Raw genomic sequence first — 21,319 nt, forward strand, 5'->3', positions numbered from 1 at the left:
TCTCTTTAGAGCCACGCTAGAGTACATAGAGAAAAGTTTACTACTAACTAGGCAACTACACCATGAATACATATAAAAGAGAAATCACAAAGAATAAGTTATATTACCAGCTGCTTACGCACTATTCCAAAATCTGTGGATCCCATTCGGTGAGGACATGTTTGTTTTAACCTATTTTCAGTATTCTTAGCAGAGATATCCTACATATAAATAATCAATGAAGAATCAAATTTCTTCAAAACACCTAAGTTTAGGAACATGAAGAATCAATGATAGTATGCTTGATGGTATAGGAAGAAATAAAAGGGCAATATTACCTTGATGGCCGGAAGACTCCAATACCGAATTAGTTTGTGAAATTAAACCTCGGGAATATCTAATGGTCGGTTCTTTATTATTTCTTTCTTTGTGTTGTACTTCACGAAATGCTCTTTTTTATTTCTCTCTTATATTTTCTCCATGCACCACAAAATCCCCGCATTACCCACGGCTTTGAACTTATGGGAAGAATGAACTTTTGCTATGCAACACAACACATTAGAATATCAACGGTTAGAATAAATAATGTGACAAATAAATTAACAAAAAATTATCTATAATGCCATATTTACATACATTGGCATACTCCCACATGTCCTCTTTGAGTTTATTAGGCACACTATGCCAACTAGTATTAGGGGTGGAAACAGGCCAGGCCAGGCCAAGCTTTGCTCTTAACAGGCCTGACCTGTTATATAGTTGATTGGCCTGAGCCTGGCCTGCAGCCTGTTATAGGTTCTTTATAAAGTACTAGGCTTGGCCTGAAGCCTGTTAAAAGGTTTGATAAATTTTTTTTACAAAAATAAAAATATTATTTAAAAACATTATTTTTTAATAAAAATAGTTATATGTAATATGTCATATATTTAATATTTATAAAAAATTTTAAACTTTTAACATATTTATAATATACAAAAATATTTATAATAAAATATAATAAATTTAAAATATCTCATAATTTTATTAATAACAAATAATTATTTATATATTTAATTATATTTTAACAGGCCCAAGCAGACCTGACAGGCCTATAAGGCTAATTAGTAAACCTGGGCCTGGCCTATTAATGTATTAAGGCTTTTAAAAGAGTTTGGGTCTGTACCTATTTTATAACAGGCCAAGCCAAGCCAGGCCAAACACAGGCCAGGCTGCAGGCCCCTGGCAAGCCGCTTGGCCTTTTTCCACCCCTAATTAGTATATAACAAAGTCACAAAACGAGGGTTTCTAACTGTTGTGCCCAATAGTTGGTTGAGGTCAAATACAACCTCATTGGTTGGACCTATAGGCTGCCCTTGAAAAAATTCCACCTCACGTTGATCATTAAAATCTGTGGCATGAAGATTTTTGCACGTAGTTTTTCCACGGGTTTTCTTCTTTATTGTGCCTAAGTCCGAATAAAATAATATAATTCAATTGAGAAGTAATATAAGCTCTAATTAGACAATAAACTAAACAAGAAAAGTACCTTCATTACTAGTTTGTCCTCCACTACCCGCATCATTTGCATTATCATCAAGCTCATTTTCTTCATCTTCCTCATCTTCTTCATCTTCCAAATTTATCCCATGTACCTTAAAATACATGTCAAGACTCATTCTTTTTTTATTTGAAGTTGCACTCATCTCGCTTGTATCTTCTCCGTCATCATCAGAATTTATGTCATTTTGATCCATTGCATCAGGTTCAGCAGTCCTTTGATTCCTAGTTTTAGACTTCTTTTTAACTTCAAACATTGTCCCATTTCCATTATGCGTGCATTCTTGAAAAAGTGCCGTTGGTTGAGCCTTCCTTGTTTTCTTCGAAGTCCTAACTTGCTCTCAAATGCATCCTCTACTATTGTGATGGGTTTTTTGCTTGTTGGATCCTTTGGAGCTTGAGCTTGCATGCTAACATTCTCATTTTCAGCCATGATCCTTTTTCTCTTAATATTGTATTGTTTTAGCACTTGACGTCACTTGTGTAAGGAATTATTTTTTTTTTGGGCTTTTTCCTTTCATTTTTTAGCCTAAGGTAAGTATCCGTTTTCTTTTAATGATCTCCCATTTTTCCATTCTGCATACACAAAATAATAACAATGAATAAAATGCTAATTAAATAATAATTAAATGAGCATAATCAACTGAAGCAAGTAATTAACTAAGCAAAACAACTAAGGAAAGTGGGTTGTTTAGGATTCTACCAAAAAAACTTGTCAAAATGTTCCAGAGTCAAGGTCCTCCATGTACTCATATTCGCTTTCCTTGTCTTCCTCACAATATTGTTTGGCAAACATGTTTTGATCCATATCTATAATAGTTGCTCGTAGATCATTCTTTACTAGATCAATTTCGCCATTATCATTTGGAAGACTTGGAATCACTTCAGGTTCGTATGGCTCCCTTGCATATATTATGGGGGAATCAGACTCAAGGTCATCACTTACCCTTAATAAATCTCTTGGAATTGTTTTCATAACATAGTGCTTGTCCCTAACATATGGGTCTTTCACATAAAAGCATTGGTTTACTTGAGATGCTAGCATAAATGGTTCTTCTTGGTAGCATTTTTTATTGAAATACACATATGAAAGACCAAAGTTGTCTTTTGCAACTGTATACCACTCACACTTAAACAAGACTACCTTAAATTGGCCATAATAATCTAACTCAAATATATCAACTATTCTACCATAGTAGGCTACTTTTGCTTCAATTGGGTTCTTATATTTCACACTAGCAAAACTAGGAGTCAATGCATCTAATGTGACACCACTATTTTGAGTTTTACGTCTCACATCACGGTGCCTTATATGGAACCTATACCCATTGATAATATAACCTGAAAATCTTTTTGCAACTTGATTTGGACCCCTAACCAACCCTTTTGCCCAACGAGGCACATCCTTTTTCATGGCACAAATTTTAAACCATTCTGAAAATTGTTGAGTGCGGGCCTTGGCTTTCTCCCACTTTGTTCTTCATGGATTGTTATCATTAACTGCCTCCTCATGCTCTCTGAAGAGATTAAATATTCATAGTCTTAGTTGTTAGTAAGGTTAAATATGATGATTGAGATCTAACAAATGATAGTGGATCGAACAAAATACCTCATGTAAACTTCGATCTTATCACAATTGTTTAGGATGTATGCATGACCTTGTATTTCTGATTTTTCATCTAAAATAAATAAATCTCCTATTCTTCCACCAAGAGGACATCCTTTGCTTGGAAACAAACTAGGAGTTCGCACCTCATCTGAAACACACTCATCGTTGTTCCGAGGGATTCTATTAAATCTTGTCTGAACATCTTCATGCAAATATCTTGTGCAAAAATTGATACACTCATTCGCTAAATATCCTTCGGTAATGGATCCTTCTGGACGACTTCTATTACGAACATACGATTTTAGTGTGCACATATACCGTTCAACGGGGTACATCCAACGATATTGAACTGGACCACCTAACGTCACCTTATTTGCCAAATGAATAGGCAAGTGCACCATTATGTCAAAAAGGCTAGGAGCGAAAATCCTCTCCAATTGGCATAATGTCTCAGCAATCTCTGCTTCTAAGTTAACTACCTCATCTAGGCTAATTACTTTCTGACATATTCGGTGAAAAAATGAACATAATCGAACTAGAGCGATGGCAACATGGTCAGGAAGTATGCTCTTGATTGGTACTTGCAACAAGTAATGCAACATGAAATGAGCATCATGGGCCTTGTAACCAGAAATCTTCTTTTCTGTTTCATGCACACATCAAGCAATATTGGAAGCGCTATCGTTTGGTAATTTTGTCACTTTCAACACACTACAAAAGATTATTTTCTCTACTGGAGTCGTTGAAAAGCATGCTTTTGCTAACTTAGTTTTTTTTTCATCCTTCGTATCTTTTGGTTGAAGGTTTTTCCTGATACCCATGTCTTTAAGGTCAAAACGAGCAGCTGCATGATCTTTCGTCTTTCCGAGAATATCTAAAAGAGTTCCAATTATACTATAACCTATATTCTTCTCTATGTGCATGACATCAAGGTTGTGTCTAAACATGTTGGACTTCCAATATGGTAAATCAAAAAAGATTGACCATTTTTTCAAATTTGATATGCCATTCTTTGATCTCTTTTGCTTCTTTCCAAAAGAATTATCTACCTCTTGCAATATATCAAATACAGTTGAACCTTCTAACAACTGCGGTGGAGACTTGAGTTCAGTTTTTCCATTGAAAGATCTTTTGTTATGCCTCCATGGATGATTCATGGGTAAAAACCTTCAGTGATCCATATAAACAGTCTTGTGACTATGTTTTAGATAGATAGAAGAAGTCAATTTTTCCTTTGTACTCCACCCAGATAACATAGCATACGCAGGAAAGTCATTAATTGTCCACAAAAGGCATGCTCTCATGTTGAATGTTTTGTTTTCTTTCGAATCATATGCTTCGACACCTGACTCCCATAATTCTTTTAATTCTTCAATCAACGGTTGAAGATAGACATCAATGTCATTTCCCAGTGATTATAGTCCAAGAATGAGTAAAGATAGCATAAAATAATCAGGCTTCATGCTCATCCAAGGGGGTAGATTATACACCATCAGAACAATAGGTCATGTATTGTGTGTACTGCTCAAAGTTCGAAATGGATTGAATCCGTCGCTTGCTAACCCAAGTCTCACATTACGAGGCTCCTTTACAAAATCTTCATGTCGATTGTCAAATGCTTTCCAAGATTCACCATCGGTAGGATACCTTAAGAACCCGTCTTTAACACGCTCATTGTGATGCCAAGACATAGCTTCGACAGTTCTTGTGCACATAAAAAGCCGCTGAAGTCTGGGAATCAAAGGAAAATGCCTTAGAGTTTTCGCAGCAACTTTGCGAGGCTTTCTAGATGAGGTAACATCATCTTTTTCTTCATGATGCTCAATATAATGGAATGTTCCACAGAAATGACAAGATGAGTCATTCTCATACCTGTTCCGATACAACATGCAGTCATTGCGACATGCATCGATCTTTTGGTAGTCAAGACCCAAGTTCTTCACCATATTCTTGGTTTTATCAAAAGAAATAGGAATATTCAAATATGGCATTGCTTCTTTCAATAATTCCAAGAGAGAAGTAAATGACACATTACTCCAACCATGCAAGCATTTTAACAAGTAAAGACGAATGGTAAAGGATAATCTTGTGGATCCTTTACACCCAGGGTATAGTTCTTGGCTTGCCCTGTCTATCAATTTATAAAATTCCTTTGTACATTCGTTAGGCCCCATGTTTTGTTTGTCAACTTCTGTATTATCTCGAAATCTATCACGTAACAACTCATCAATGTTATCATTGCAGTTATATTCACGGCCTATGTCACTGTCAATATCCATAGCAAAAAGTGATTCCCCATGATTAAACCACCGCCTATAACCTTTTACAAAATCGTGGCATATTAGATGATCATATACATCATCTCTCTTTAACCAAAATATATTACAACACTTTACACAAGGGCATTGAATTTCTTTCCCTTGAGGAACTCCATTTGATAAGAAAGCAAAGTGTAAAAATCTTTCTACACCAACTTGATATTCTTTCTCATGACGTGGTGTATCCATCTAGTCTTTCGACATATCCATCGAAAACCTATATATTTCACGTAGATAGCTAAGTTTCTAAATTGAAGTCCTTACTATTAGTCTCACTAACTACAAATCTAACTTCCTAATTAACTAAGAGACAATGTTGTGCAAGCCTCCAAAATACTTTGAAGGCATTAGACATAAAATAACAGAGAAAATTGAATTTTAGCAATGCTTAAAGAAGGGCCTAAAGTGATGAGTGCCCCAGGAAAGCACTAACACGCATAACATCAATAACAAATTAATAGATGTATTTAAATTTTCATAAACCAACTTTAATTACTGTTCTAATCCGTTCCACAACAGCAGCAAAGTGGTAGCACAATAGAAGCAGAATTAGAGAGGTAGCAGCGGCAGTGATGAGCAGATAATTTATATGCTTTTTAGCATTGTTTTTAGGTAGTTTTTAATATGATTTAGTTAGTTTTTAGTATATAATTATTAGTTTTTATGAAAAAATCACATTTTTTGACTTTACTATGAGTTTGTGTGTTTTTCTGTGATTTCAGATATTTTCTGGCTGAAATTGAGGGACCTGAGCAAAAATCTGATTCAGAGGCTGAAAAAGAACTGCTGATGCTGTTGGATTATGACCTCCCTGCACTCGAAATAGATTTTTTGGAGCTACAGAAGCCCAATTGGTGCGCTCTCAATTGTGTTATAAAGTAGACATCTTGGGCTTTCCAACAATGTATAATAGTCCATACTTTGTTCGAGATTTGATTGTCCAAATTGGAGTCAAAACATCGATCAGAGACCCTTTTCTGGCATTAAACGCCAGAACTGGCATAAAAGCTGGAGTTAAATGCCCAAACTGGCACCAGAGTTGGCGTTTAACTCCAAGAAAAGCCTATACATGTGAAAGCTTCAATGCTCAGTCCAAGCACACACCAAGTGGGCCCCGAAAGTGGATTTCTGCACTATCTACCTTAGTTACTCATTTTCTGTAAACCCTAGCTACTAGGTTTAGTATAAATATTACTTTTTCTCATGGTATTAGACGTCTTGGTTATTCTGGTTTCCCCTCTGGGGCAGAAACCAATGAACACCATTATCACTTATGTATTTTCAACGGTGGAGTTTCTACACCTCATAGATTAATGTGTGGAGCTCTGCTGCTCCTCATGAATTAATGCAAAGTATTATTGTTCTTCTATTCAATTCAAGCTTATTCTTATTCTAAAATATTCACTCGTACTTCAACCTGATGAATGTGATGATCCGTGACACTCATCATGATTCTCACTTATGAACGCGTGCCTGACAACCACTTTCGTTCTATTTGCAATAGCTTGAGTGTGTATCTCTTGGCCTCCTGGTCCACAACGCATGGTTGCCTCTCCTGACAACAGAGCCTTCCATTCCGTGAGATCCGAGTCTTCGTGGTATAAGCTAGAATCAATTGGCATCATTCTTGAGATCCAAAAAGTCTAAACCTTGTCTGTGGTATTCCGAGTAGGATCTGGGATGGGATGACTGTGACAAGCTTCAAACTCGCGAGTGTTGGGCACAGTGACAGTGCGCAAAAGGATCATTGGATCTTATTCTAACACGATCGAGAACCGACAGATGATTAGCCCTACGTAACCCGTAGCCGGACCATTTTCACTGAGAGGACAGACGGTAGCCATTGATAATGGTGATCCCCCAACATACAGCTTGCCATGGAAGGGAGTACGCATGACTAGATGAAGGCAGTAGAAAAGCAGAGATTCAGAAGGAACAAAGCATCTCCATACGCTTATCTGAAATTCCCACCAATGAATTACATAAGTATTTCTATCTTATTTTATGTCTTATTTATCTTTTAATTATCAAAACCCCATAACCATTTGAATCTGCCTGACTGAGATTTACAAGATGACCATAGCTTGCTTCAAGCCGACAATATCTGTGGGATCGACCCTTACTCACGTAAAGTATTACTTGGACGACCTAGTGCACTTGATGGTCAGCTACGCGAAGTTGTGAAGAAAGTGTGTGAGATCACGATTCCATGTACCAGGCAGCGAACAGCTATTCAGCAGCAGCAGACTATTATATTACCACAGGAGCAGCAGAACAAAGAAGAGGTAGCAGCAGTGGATAGATAACTATCGAAAGCCTAAACAAAAATAAGCTACATTGAAACCCAAACTGCTAATTAAAAATAGCAAGAGAGTAGAATATCCTTAAATGGCCTAATGCATTTGTTCTTTCTACTACTACTAAAATCCACTCATCATGCTGTGCCATTTATACTTTTATACTCCTAAGTCCTAACTCATAATTTTGTTTTCAATTTTCTTAAACTTTAATACAATTTGCTAGTTAATGCAAAGTATAAAGTGGGTTGATGTGAATGTGAAGGAATAAAAAAGGGAAAATGGAAGCAAGTGTTGGGAGCTACTGATTGCTAATGGGGAAACGCATTAAGACCCCCTTTTAAAAAAGCAAATTTAAATTTAAATTTTGAATAAGTAAAAAGTAAATTCAAATTTAAATAAGGCTTATTTTAACTGAGATGGCCCATTTAATAGCATTCCCAATTTTAAAATATTATTTTTTTAAATATGTTTTTTCTTAGACAAAAAAGTGAAGGGATAACCATTTTTATCTAAAGCTTTTTTTTAGAACTCGAACGCAAATAAAAGTCTTGAAAAAAAGAATTATAATCTAGTTGTCACAATTCCCAATTATTGGCCAGTGTGAGAACCACAAACCATATGCATAATGTATTCATAGCATATATAGAAATGGTCATCAAGCTTTTTGAACTGGAATATGCAACAATCAAAATACTACTATGGTCCAGGCTCCACACTTTTTAATTTCATCACACTCTGAACCTTATAAAACTTAAAAACATAGAAACTACAATACACCTTGAAACTAACCAATAAACTGCAGACTCAGTGACTAATGGCAGAGAAAACTAAATAGGGAATGGCAGAGACGAATGCACCAGCAGGGATGAAGGAGCAAAGCGGAAACAACAGAACCTCTTCAAACTTGTTCTTCTTCTCTCTCAATAGCTTCAGTGTTGTTAGTGGTTGTTATTGCAAAACACAAAGCATAGTAACATTACTTTGTTAATTAGTGAGCAGAAGAGGAAATGCAAATCGAGAAATCAGCAGCAACCAATGATTAAGGATGTAATGAGCATGAATGCATAATAAGCACAAAGAATCACAACGAGGAAATGATTTGCTAACACATGGCACGAAGCAGCAACACATTAAACAGCAGCAGTAAATAGCTGTTTCCCAGGTTCAAGCAAACAGCAAACAGAATTCATATGACTTAACCAGTTCTACAAACTAAAATCATTGCAATTTATATAACAGTCCAGATTCTCTAATTAACCACCTAATTCAACTAAACTAAATTAGTTGAACTCAACAAGCTAAACAGAATGAGCTAAACCAGATTAATCAAACAGAAATATTGGTGAGAGCATGATCAATCAATTATTCGTGAGAGCATGGAAACAATAAACTGCAGTATTACACAAACTACACCATAAATTACATATGACCTACAGTTTTCAAAGAAAAATAGGGGCCAAAAAAATATGAGCTACACCATAATATGATACTCTATCAAACAAAAGGCCGTCCAGCAACCAGATCAGAAGAAAAATTAGATCAGACAATAAGGCCAGCGAACAGTCAAGACAACAAGAAAAACGAAAAATAAACACACAAGCTATGCACATTTAATAAAATAAGTCAAGTTTAACCAGATCTTAGATCTCCACAGTAGAAGATCAGAATCAGAATTATCAACATGCTATATACAGTTAAACATAGCATAATTTCTAGATCTACTAGGTTTCTAACACATGGCACGAAGCAGCAACACTTATTAAACAGCAGCAGTAAATAGCTGTTTCCCAGGTTCAAGCAAACAGTAAACAGAATTCATATGACTTAACCAGTTCCACAAACTGAAATCATTGCAGTTCATATAACAGTCCAAATTCTCTAATTAACCACCTAATTTAACTAAACTAAATTAGTTGAACTAAACAAGCTAAACAGAATGAGTTAAACCAGATTAATCAAACAGAAATATTGGTGAGAGCATGATCAATCAATTATTGGTAACAGCATGGAAATAATAGACTGCAGTATTACACAAACTACACCATAAATTACATATGAGCTACAGTTTTCAAAGAAAAATAGGGACCAAGAAAAATATGAGCTACACCATAATATGATACTCTATCAAACAAAAGGCCGTCCAGCAACCAGATCAGAAGAAAAATTAGATCAGACAATAAGGCCGGCGAACAGTCAAGACAACAAGAAAAACGAAAAATAAACACACAAGCTATGCACATTAAATAAAATCAGTCAAGTTCAACCAGATCTTAGATCTCCACAATAGAATATCGAAATCAGAGTTATCAGCATACTATATACAGTTAAACATAGCACAATTTCTAGATTTACTAGGTCTCTTCATTGCAATAAGTGCTAAATATAAAAAGAGAAGTTGAAATTAAATGAGAAAACATAATACATATAGTATTAGTGGTAAGAGTTGCCTATAGACTATAGGTAGGGTTCCCTCCAATCTATATTTCCTTATTTAATTGCCATGTAATACTATAAAATTGTACACATACAATATGAAAATAATCCATATAGGTAGCAAGTCCCTTATTCGGAATGCTTGTTCTTTATAAAGTTGTACAAAAAAAAATCAAGTTGTCCCATGTATTTGTTTAATCTTGTGCTGTTGAATACTAAAAGTATAGTCATTCTTTTAAACTTCTTCCAGCTCTAACATAACCTAGTTACAAGCTATTGGATGGAACAATCATATTTAAACATTCAACTTGCCTCAGTATTAAGTATTTAAGTTCATTTGCCAAAATAAAACAATTATAATAGCATAATTGTCCTTATTTGTTCAAGAACTGGTTAAATTTACTTGTCCATACAACTTTTCCTTATTCTGAATGCTTGTTCTTTACCTGTGTGTGAGTTGCTATGCCTCTCATCTGAGCTTGACTACCTTAAAGGTTAGCAATCTACTGTGTAAGCCTTACCAACTGTCGAGCAAGAACTTTATATTAGTTGCAACCTGAATATTGCACAGGAAAAGAAGAATATATTAGCATGTTTGGCACAACAGATTATCTAGAGACTAGAGAGAAATAATAGTTTTTAATACTTTTAAAACTTTTGACAGAAGGCTCTTTCAATATATAAGATGTTTCGAACCAAAAGTAAGCCAATTCGAACACATTCAAATCAACGTGACAGCTTCTCAAGTAATTATGCATAAGAAACCTATGAGAAAATGTGGATCATACCTCGTTTCCCGTCTTAGCAGTTCTCTTTATCTCAGCAAGAAGCTTCTTTTCCTAAAAATAGTAAGAAAGAAAAACATTAGAGATAATCCCAAAGTTCAGCAAAAAAATAATCAGTGATCAATGAATAACTGCTTCACATACTTCCAATTGTAATGATCCAATTTCCTTCTCTATACCTGAAAAACATCACCAAAAATCAATCAATCAATAATTTCTAGGAAATTCACACGAAATTCGAAGAGATATTTATATTAGCATAATTGAGCAGCTTTTTCTTTCTATAGCATAAAAAATAGTTACCTTGAATGAGATTATCCTACTTTAGGAATAAGATTTAACCCAGTCTAGTCCAAACTCTCAAAAACTTCTTTTAAGGTCAGATATGTCCCATCTCTAAATATTACAACCTGGACAAGTTAAGATTATTCACAGTCATAATCTTTCTAAAAAACAATTCACGGGATATTAATAATCAAAATGGTATAATAAAAGGCATTTGGTGTTGACTTCTGCAATGATGATAATCAATTGATCATTTTAAGTATCCTGAATGTCGCAAGTATTGTAGCAGTATTATCTATCCCATTCATATGTTGAATTAGCATACTAAAAAGTTATTCAATATGAAAAGTCTATTTTCTATTTTCCTTAGTACACATACAGTACAAGTTTAATGTGACCCTAAAATTAGTTAAATACTCCAAACCTAATCCGAAGCATCAAATTTGTCATAAACAATAATCCATCCTAATTCGCGAGAAATTGTAAACGAGAAATTGAATAGAGTAAAATAACATGTACAAACCCTCAGTAGAGAATCAAGCGAAGCAAAAACGGCGAGGCAGGGAATGGCAGAGACGAATGCACCAGCAGGGAAAATCGACCAAAGCAAAAATGGCGAGACAAACACGAACGAGGGATCAGCAGATGCGAGGTGGAGGCGCGGTGGAGGGGATGACAAAGAAGACGGTGGCCAGCGCAATGTTGAAGGTTAGGGCATGGTGGCCAAAGCAGGAAGATGGCCAGAGCAGAAAGGCGATGACAAAAGTAAGGTGAAACCACAAGGAAGGAGAGCAGAGAAGATGACACTGGCAACGATGTAGAGGAGATCGGCGAGGAGGAGCACGAACGAGGGATGTAGCAGATGCGAGGCGGAGGCGCGGTGGAAGGGATGACAAAGAAGACGGTGGCCAGCGCAATGTTGAGGGTTAGGGCATGGTGGCCAGAGCAGAAAGATGGCCAAAGTAGGAGAGCAGAGAAGACGACACTGGCAACGATGCAGAGGAGATTGGCGAGGAGGACGATGCTAGTGACGAGGAGGAGACGAGGCGGAGGAGAGGCTAATGGCACAGCGAGGACGGTGCTGGTGACGGCGGGGATCTGAGCTTTTCCAAGGTTGCCATGGAGTCGAGAGCTGAGTGACGATGGTAACTTGGTAAGAGTTGAGAGTGAGAGAGTGCCAAAAGGGTTTTCAGATTGAAGCTTGCTTTGGGGTAACTTAGGGTTTATTTTCCCAAAACCTTTTGGCCACGCTTTAAAGCGTGCCAAAAGAGTCCCTCGTTCCCTCTATGGCCACGTTTTATTCCAAAAACGTGGTCAAATCTCTATGCAATCGCCACCCCCACAAAAGCGTGGCAGTTGACCACTTTTGGCCACGCTTTTAAAGCGTGGCACAAAAAAAGCGTGGCCATATCTCCAATCAACTGCTACCCTTCCAAAAGCGTGGCCGTTGGCCTTTTTCGCCACGTTTTTGAAGCGTGGCAAGAAAAAACGTGGCCAAATCTCTATGCAATTGCTACCCTTACAAAAGCGTAGCCATTGACCACTTTTGGCCACGCTTTTGAAGCATGGCAAAAAAGAAGCGTGGCCATATCTCTAATCAACTGCTACCCTTCCAAAAGCGTGGCTGTTGACCTTTTTCGCCACGATTTTGAAGCGTGACAAGAAAAAATGTGGCCAAATCTCTATGCAATCGCTACCCTCACAAAAGCGTGGCCATTGACCACTTTTGGCCATGCTTTTGAAGCGTGGCAAAAAAAAGCGTGGCCATAGGCCATTTTTCTTGTAGTGTGTTGGGAAAGTTCACACTGATGATAATGGTGATGATATGATGACAAAAGCATTGTCAAGAGATAAGTTTGAAACATGTTTGATCGTCGAAATGGCAAGGGCCTCCACCTAGTCGAGAAGTGGGAGATTTATTGAGTTTTTTTCTCTCCTTTGTGAGACCCAAGCCCAACTTTTTGGGATGTATTCTTGTTACCCTTGTGTCACTATCCTAATCAAATTTTTAGGGTCTCTTTGAGTGTGAAAGAGTAGTCACAAAGTGTGAGAGAAAAAAGTAAAACAGAATTTTTGTTTTTATACAAAACAGTAAATTTCAAATAAAAATTTCTCATTCCTTCACTGTTGAATCGGTTTAAAATTTGAACTGAATATTCCTCTCATCTTGTTCTTCATACTGGACAATAAAGATGTTGATTGGAGGTCTTCAGTGGAAGAAACTGGCTTCACAAGAAAAAAAATAGATTTTCCATTTTTATAATCTTTGAGCAGCAGTTTCTCATTAACCGTTGGATTGGCTTGAAATTTGAACCGCAGTTTCGCTCATCTTGTTCTTCATTCTAGACAATGGAGATTTTGATGGGAGATTTGCATAAAGAAAAATAGGTTTTGAACAACAGTTCTATTTTTTGGGTATTCTTCATCTTCTTACTTTTAATAGCTTTGGTATATTGAATTTTTTGCTGGTTATATGCACGATCTGTGCTTTGTTTGAGACTCTCTTATACCTCATTTGATTATAGTAGAGCTATTTCATTAGTTTGGATGATTTGTGGTTTTTACCTCTTACATTAAGAGAGTTTTTCACTTAAAATATGAGTGTGTTCTTACTATTGTTTTACTTTGTATATTTGCTTGTTCATCATTACTGTCATATTGTGTTGCGAGTGCTTTTATATTATTCTTGTATTGGAACCAAAACGTGCTATTTGGAACCAAAACCCTTGCAATCCTTCATTAACTTCGATTATTCTTCATCATTGAATCGAAGAATAATGATAGTGTGGCCGACAAGTTTATTGCTGTGATGGGTGTAACAAAGGATATCAAACTAGCATAAAAAGGAGAAGATGAAGATAACGATGAAGAAAAATAAGAAGAAGAAAGTGGTGAAGCAATTTTGTAGCTGCATCTATGATTTGGAGTTTGTTCTGAGAGATGAGATTATTCCAAAGTCGTGAAATATATATGGTGGAAGAAGCGAGTAAGAGGGTTGAAGTAGTTCTTGGTCTATAATACCACATGCAGGAAATTTGGCTTTTGATGCTTCTTCCTGTAAACAAATCCAAATTTCCATCCATCCATTCCTACATTATTTTTTTTTTCTTTCTCTATCACCTATTTTGAATCCATCTTTAGTTGGGGTGCGGTGAGATTGCAGTGGTGTAGTGGGATTAAGGGGTGGGGTGGTAGTAAAGATCAAGAAAACTTAAAAGGTATGGAGAAAACTTAGTCAAATCTTTAGAATGGCATTTGTTCTTGAAAGTAAGATATGATGGAGCCAAGAGAAAGGATAAGGATCAGTAGGAAAACGTGCCTAGCTAAACTCTAAAACTTGAGCACAAAGTATGAAAGTAATCTAGAGAACTAATGTGGGATGAAGTGCTTGGCCACTAAGGGAAAATTATATTGAGAAGTGAACTTCTATTCTGTATTTTATAAAACACAAAATATTACTTATAGGAAAAATGCAGCACCATAACATCCATGCATTTGGCAGTAGACACATGCCAAGTGGGATCTTGTTCCGATCCAAATTGTGGTGTCAGAAAGTCAATCAACGTCATACACAACACAGTTAAATAACTCTCATGAACACAACTTTCTAACTACACTAATTGCAACATAAATTAAATCTTTACATTTATTCTTCAGAATCAGCTCCCATTAAATGCTACCACTTTACAAACATTAAGTATATTGACAACCTAGGGATGATCAGTGCAGAGAGACGAAGAAGGGGGTGGCATGACATCATCATCCTCGCTAACATACGCGGAGAGGTTAACATACTTATCCTGTTCCGCCCTATTCCGCCACCGTGCCCTGCATATCACGCAACTCGCCGATCTCCTCCCATTGCTCCTCTTCCACCTCATAAGGCACTCTTCATGGATAGGGTTCCTGCATGTCCCACATGCCACAAGCTTCTCTTCCTTCCCCATCTCTTCCATGCACACGGGACACGTGGCACCCTCCTCCGTCTCGATCGACGACGACGATAACGACGATCCTCCTCCCTCCAAGAACACCTGCCGGAACCTCTGCTTCAGCGCGTCTCCCGCCACTGCCTCGGGGAGCGTGGGTGCCGCCATCAGGCGCTGGACCTGGCAGGGTCGGAGGGTCCTCCGCCTTAGGCAGGCGTCGTCGAGGGGCACGCCCAGGACACGGATGAGGACGAAGAGGATGTGCTTGCATGGGGTGGTTCGGTCCGGGCACGTGCATGATGGTGTGGACGAGAGGTTCACCGTGTAGACGTTCGCGGTGGCGCCCAAGACGAAGAAGGTGGTGGTGGAGCGGTGGAGGAGGAGGAGGCGGTGCCTCAGGGCACGGACTATCCGGTCCGAGATTGGTTGGCTCGGCTTGAACCGGGGGTGGTGGTGGTGATGATTCTGCTGCGACGAAGACGACGATGATGACGAAGAAGAATTATTATTATTATTATTATCAGAATTAGAAGCAACGGAATCCATTGTTATGGAGAGAGGGTTGTTATGACAGTTGGTGGTTTTGTTTGTTTGTTTGTTGGGGTAGTTGGAAGAATGGGAATTTAGGATATAGTTATAGATATGATGGGAAATTGAAGGGGTGTGGTTAATTGTGGCTGTGAATATTCTTTGTCTTTGGGGGCACGTGAAGGGAAAGAGTAAGATCAGAGGAAGGAAGGAAGCTTTATTTAGTTAGTTTGTAGGGTGGAGAATTCCAAAGCGTAATTTGATGATGAGGTAATTACCCATGCAGCACGCTTAAGCTACCTGCCTAGCTAGGCAAATCAATCAAAAATCACATACCATTACGTGCAATTCACACATGTTGTTGTTGTTTTGCCAACTGCTTTTGTACTAGTATGTATCTTCTATTTTGGGGGATAAGGTATATTCCTATCCTTCCTTTTGAAATTAGATAGCGTCTCATTATTCTCATATCTATTGGAACAACTGAACGACCTTCATAAAATGTTATTTACCATTGTTCTTTGCAGCATTCATAATGGTGGATATACGCATATCTTTATTCGTTCTTGTGAATGAATTTGCTATAGTATAGAAAGGTCTAACCTGTTATAAATTATTTTACATGATCATTTTAGATTATACTATATTCTCATCTCTCTTTTTGGTTGATGTTACACAATATAGAAAAAATTTCAAAAGTCAAACAGAATTTATTATTTTGTAGCTAATATTTTTAATTATTAATATAATTTTTTATAATTCAATAGTTTGACAACATCTTTTTAATTTATATTTTTAAATATTATTAATTAATTATTGGAAAAAAAATAAATTCTAGTATTTTTATATTATATATGTTTTAAGAATTGGACTGATCACTTGGTTAAACAATTTTTGGATTCTTTTACCACTTAGCTTAACATTTTCTTAATATTTTAATCCGTATATAAAAATGTGATTACTTGCTATACTAAATCATATTGTCAAAGGATAACATTTCACAAGGGAGAGTATATAGTGGGTTAAAGTTTTATACCTAAATTACTTTTTATTTTTATTATTTTATTCCATGGTTATAATGAGAGAAATTGTTTATTAAAGTTAATTTGAAATAATATTGTCAATTATGGAGAAACAATATCCACTATCAAAATTATATTATTTAACTAACTATAAAATAGAATAAATTAATACAATAAGAAAAAAAAATAGAAATGATCGGCAATAATTGACGCCATCGAATCGAGCTTATCAGGAAAAACAGTCGACAGCATCTCTGTTCTGTGATGTGAGTGGTAGCTCAGCTTCTGGTTTTGCGAACTCGCCGGAGACCATGGATGACGCCGGAAACATTCCAAACTCCGGCAACCCATCGCACAAGGCCATCGCCGTCACTGCCGGGGAAGCGCACACTCTCCTTCTTACTGGTAACACCGCTATATTCAAAGAGACCCTCAAATTTCTCTGTTTTTTTCTGTGTGTGAAAGAGGGAAATAATGTTCCAGTGTTGTTGGATGCAGGGGATGGGAGTGTGTACTCATGGGGAAGAGGAATGTTTGGGAGGCTTGGCCATGGTTCAGAAAAGGATGAGCTTTTACCAGTTCAGGTCAAGTTTCAGAACCCTAATGGAGGAGAAGCAGACACACCCAAAATTGTTGCTATTGCTTCTGGTGCATATCATAATCTTGCTCTTGCAGGTTCTGTAACAGTGTAACTCTTCACACCTTCTCAATTTCCCTTTATTTATTTATTTATTTATTTATTTATTTATTTATTTATTATTTTTCTTTTTTTGAAGTTAATTAATTTTGATACATTAAGAGTAGTGTAAACTTGCTTGCAGCGTCATCTAATCAAATTTGTTGTCTTATATTACCAATTAAAGTGTATGTATTGAAGTTTGAAACTTTTGCTGTTAGATTAGGTTCTGGGTAAAACTTTCTGCTGATAGTGTATGCAGATTGCATCTTTTAACTTTTCTAATCATGTTTCAAAAATTTTAAACTTTTTTTTTTTGGGAAGAAAGAAATAAATAAAAAGCTATGGTTTTGTGTATTTGAACATAAGTGACAAAGGTGTTGAGTGACAACAGGGGAAGTAAGTTGGGAGTGGAGTGAAAGTGAGAAGATTTTGATTTTCACTACTTGGTACTTGTGGGTGGAACTTGAAGATAAAGGGTATATAGCCTTTTCAACCGTGTATGGCTTTCATTGCACCAAGCAAGAGTAAAATGGTTATAATATTGACTGATTCAGTTGAATTGCTTTGTGAAGTCCTTCAGTCTGCTTATACTGAAGACTTGCTTGGTCATATGATATTTAAAGCTTTGTATGCATTCTAACATATTTCACTGTTGCAGAATTCTTAGCTTAACCGGTATAAACAATTAAATGAAAGATTCACTACAATGTAGTATCTGGCTTTTTTTAGCACATGTTTAATTAATTTGATCAAAAGAGGAACAATTGAACCCTTTTTCTTTATAAGCTTATATAAGGGAATAAGGAATATATGATAAATTGTTATGTCAGCTAAGACATTAGAATGATTTTTAATGATATGTTGCCAGACTCTTGTTGTATTATTGGCTGCATTTTCAAACTACATGTAATGCTACTTTTTGAGCAGTAATAGTTGTTAACATCAACTATATGAAATTAATATGGAGAAAAATATTTGAGACTATATAACAAATTTTATGCATCTTCTTGATTGCATTGCAAGTGTAATGGTGTGAATAAATATGTCCAATTTGTGCCTTTTTTTTATGTCCTTTGGGTCTCAGTAAACATTGATAAGTGCTAACAAGGGAAGAAGAATTCAGTCTCTCTCCCTCCAAAAATGGATCAATTACTATACCCTGCTTTTGCAAGAGTGAATATCATGTGGATGCCTTTGGAATTTTGTGCTGATATAGATATGTAGCACCATGAGTACTAGGTATCTGGTGTAATCTTAGGCAGGTTCAACTTATTGGAATTTGTTTTTTGCCGCAATAACTCTTCCTTCTGTGTGTTGACAGATGACGGGTCCGTTTGGAGTTGGGGTTACAATATTTGTATCCTTAATATGCTGGGAGTCACTTAGTCGAATTCAGTTACGGATATTACTTATTTTTACTTTTGAGAGTTTTGTTTACTTTATATTCATGATTAGTATCTACATCCTTGACTACTGTATGGATGGTCAACTTGGCACGGACGGAGAGGATACACCTGATGAAAATTCTATTGGTGGAGTTTATAACCTAGCGCCCCACTTATTGAATAAGTTTCCCGAGTCGCACCCACTTGATTCTTCAACTGGTGTCTCTGAAGTAGAAGGAAAAGGATCAATTAAGGTACAATAAGAAACATGAATTTCATCCTAAAACATAAAACATCGTGAGAATGTCTTAATGTGTGTTTTTGCCCATTTAATTTTGGCAGATACATGCTGTCAAAGCAGGAGGAATGATGTCTATGGCTATTGATAATCGTGGCACCCTCTGGATGTGGGGAAACTGCCCACAAGAAAGCAAAGGTGAATTCTCTCTTGTAAGTAGTTTCATTCCAATGCCAATACTGGCCTTTCATGGCCTTAATGTTGCCAAGGTTGCATGTGGAAATGAGCATGTTGTAGCATTGGTTAGTGCCGGAGAATCAAACAATGGTGAAGATTTGGTCTGCTACTCTTGGGGTTTTAACAACCATGGCCAGTTAGGATTGGGGGATAGGGAGAACAGGGCACATCCAGAAGTTGTGAAAACATTTGGTGAGGAGTCCCCTTGGACAATTTATGACATAGCATGTGGTGCTGCTCACACTGCCTTGCTCACTCGCAAAAAGAAATCTACCGAGTTGGAAAGCAAGTGCTGGACTTTTGGCCTTGGGGATAATGGCCAACTCGGGCATGGAACAACACAAAGCGCATTATTTCCTACACCTGTTCAAGACTTGCCGCAAGATATATCTCTTATTGGTATCGATTGCGGCTTGTTTCATACAAGTGTGGTTTCCTCATCAGGGGATGTGTGGTCATGGGGAATGGAGAAGGGTCTTGGCTTATGCCCTGATGCTGGTCGTGGTTCATCAGATTCTGGTGATGCCCTCTCACCCTTGCTTAAACCGTGTGCTCCATACCAACCTAAGTTTCCAGATCCGGTTCAAGTTGCATGTGGAGCTGCACATACTGTTATTGTTGCGCGGGATGGATATAAGGTGTGGTCTTGGGGTAGGGGGCGATGTGGAGTTCTTGGAACTGGTAACGAATTGGATTGTTATACTCCCACCAAGGTGCGGTGGCCTCCAGCGACCGAAGATTCAGAGGAAGAGGAATCAAAGAGCTCCCTCGAGCAGGACAGAGAGAAAGAAAAGGAGGCCGAAGTAAAAACAGAAACAGATGAGAAATTATCCTCGGCACTGAATGAGCTGAAGCAGCTTCAATTGAAGCTATCCACAATGGAACAATATGCTAGCATACTTCATGGTTGTGTTTTCGGAAAACCTTTTGCTGAGCAAGATGTCCCTGCTTCATTGAAGGATTCAGGTTCATTCAACATTGCAAAAGAATGGGAGAACATGTTGGAGACTGCAGATCATAGGACGCTAATGAGGTTGGAAATGTTCTACCGGGACATGCTTGCTGGTGTGAAAGATAAACAAATGAAGAGGAGGATCAAGGAAATTGTAAAGGAGTGCCTCCAATCACCGGAGCGGAAAAATTAGTATGTATGAGAGGAACAAATTGGTGAACACACAAAAGGCAATGAGCTAGGTGATCATGTTCCATTTTTGGAGTGTGGCATGGCATGCCTACTTATCGCTTTATTTGATCATTCTATTTTGCACCTTGCATCAATCCTCGGTGCCTCGTTCTATATGTGTATTGTTTAAGCCTAAAGATATGTAAAATTTGTGTCAATAACATGTATAAGATATGTATTCATTCCCCTTGTAGCCTGAATTTGATCCCAGGACACAAGTAAAATGCCATTTTAAGTAAGCTTTTATTTCAATAATAAAAAATATATTTCAACGAATTATATTTCTAGGAATATTATATTTGGAAATATTATTTCTAACTACAATAAAAAATTGTTTGTTTAATATTATAAATAATTGAAAGTTAATTTTAATAGTACGATGAATGAATTACAAATATGTTTTATTATATATATTTTTAGAATATATTTTTAATTTCCAAACATCTTCAATGTCAAAAAAAGAATTCTTTAACAAGAAATATAATAATTGAGGGATATAATAATAATTTTATATGCTACTTTTTATTCTTTTGACATAAAAATTATCAACTATTTACCTTTCGAGAAAAAACAAATTTTAAGTTTTGGCATAAATTTTTTCTGAAAATAAATTATTACTAAATTAGATTTTAGAATTTCAAATAAATGAGATTAATATGTTTTCATAAACAATTTTTGAAAATAAGTTAATTCTTTTTTCTTTAAATGAATAGTTAAATCTCAAAATAGTTCTTGAACTTGCACTTGAGTCTCATAGTGATCATTGAAGTTAATAATTAACGTCTTTTTGTATTCATTAAATAATAATAAAAAAAAACGCTCCCGTTTCCTAACCCTTCTCCAATTCCCTTCCCCTTCCCCAACCCATCCTCT

At 36.6% G+C, this 21,319-nt stretch overlaps 2 protein-coding genes and 1 long non-coding RNA gene across 6 annotated transcripts; 1 reads left to right on the plus strand and 2 right to left on the minus strand.

The window, feature by feature from the left end:
- Positions 1 to 8,345: 8,345 nt before the first annotated feature.
- LOC112716101 (uncharacterized) lies at positions 8,346 to 12,441 on the minus strand. The gene is made up of 6 exons (XR_003160161.3): positions 11,769 to 12,441; positions 11,264 to 11,370; positions 11,105 to 11,139; positions 10,964 to 11,014; positions 10,622 to 10,731; positions 8,346 to 8,669 (listed from the first exon to the last, which is right to left on the minus strand). It is a non-coding gene; the product is annotated as an uncharacterized lncRNA (long non-coding RNA).
- Positions 12,442 to 14,656: 2,215 nt separating this feature from the next.
- On the minus strand, positions 14,657 to 16,163 carry LOC112716102 (uncharacterized). Its single transcript, XM_025767948.3, has one exon. It carries the CDS (start codon positions 15,718 to 15,720, stop codon positions 14,956 to 14,958), a length of 765 nt encoding a protein of 254 aa, XP_025623733.1. The 5' UTR covers positions 15,721 to 16,163; the 3' UTR covers positions 14,657 to 14,955.
- A 541-nt stretch (positions 16,164 to 16,704) lies between these two features.
- On the plus strand, positions 16,705 to 20,722 carry LOC112716103 (ultraviolet-B receptor UVR8). 4 transcript variants are annotated; one of them, XM_025767949.3, is made up of 5 exons: positions 16,892 to 17,129; positions 17,223 to 17,399; positions 18,725 to 18,760; positions 18,885 to 19,042; positions 19,131 to 20,722. In XM_025767949.3, exons 1-5 carry the CDS (start codon positions 17,036 to 17,038, stop codon positions 20,406 to 20,408), a joined length of 1,743 nt encoding a protein of 580 aa, XP_025623734.1. In that variant the 5' UTR covers positions 16,892 to 17,035; the 3' UTR covers positions 20,409 to 20,722. The 4 variants fall into 4 exon arrangements, with proteins under 4 accessions (XP_072061284.1, XP_025623734.1, XP_072061286.1 ...); XM_072205185.1 differs by having other exon boundaries at positions 16,908 to 17,129; positions 17,223 to 17,412; positions 18,859 to 19,042; XM_072205184.1 differs by having other exon boundaries at positions 16,914 to 17,129; positions 18,859 to 19,042.
- The last annotated feature ends 597 nt before the right edge of the window (positions 20,723 to 21,319 follow it).

This window comes from Arachis hypogaea, chromosome 10, assembly GCF_003086295.3.
Source record: "Arachis hypogaea cultivar Tifrunner chromosome 10, arahy.Tifrunner.gnm2.J5K5, whole genome shotgun sequence".
Taxonomy (NCBI): Eukaryota; Viridiplantae; Streptophyta; class Magnoliopsida; order Fabales; family Fabaceae; genus Arachis; species Arachis hypogaea.

What these genes read in the sequence shown, in the direction of transcription:
- LOC112716103 (XM_072205183.1), top strand. Translation starts at nt 17,036, where the DNA reads ATGGATGACGCCGGAAACATTCCAAACTCCGGCAACCCATCGCACAAG. An exon ending in GCACACTCTCCTTCTTACTG is followed by an intron (nt 17,130 to 17,222) that starts GTAACACCGCTA and finishes TGTTGGATGCAG; the next exon opens with GGGATGGGAGTGTGTACTCA. An exon ending in AAGGAAAAGGATCAATTAAG is followed by an intron (nt 19,043 to 19,130) that starts GTACAATAAGAA and finishes TAATTTTGGCAG; the next exon opens with ATACATGCTGTCAAAGCAGG.
- LOC112716102 (XM_025767948.3), bottom strand. Translation starts at nt 15,720, where the DNA reads ATGGATTCCGTTGCTTCTAATTCTGATAATAATAATAATAATAATTCT.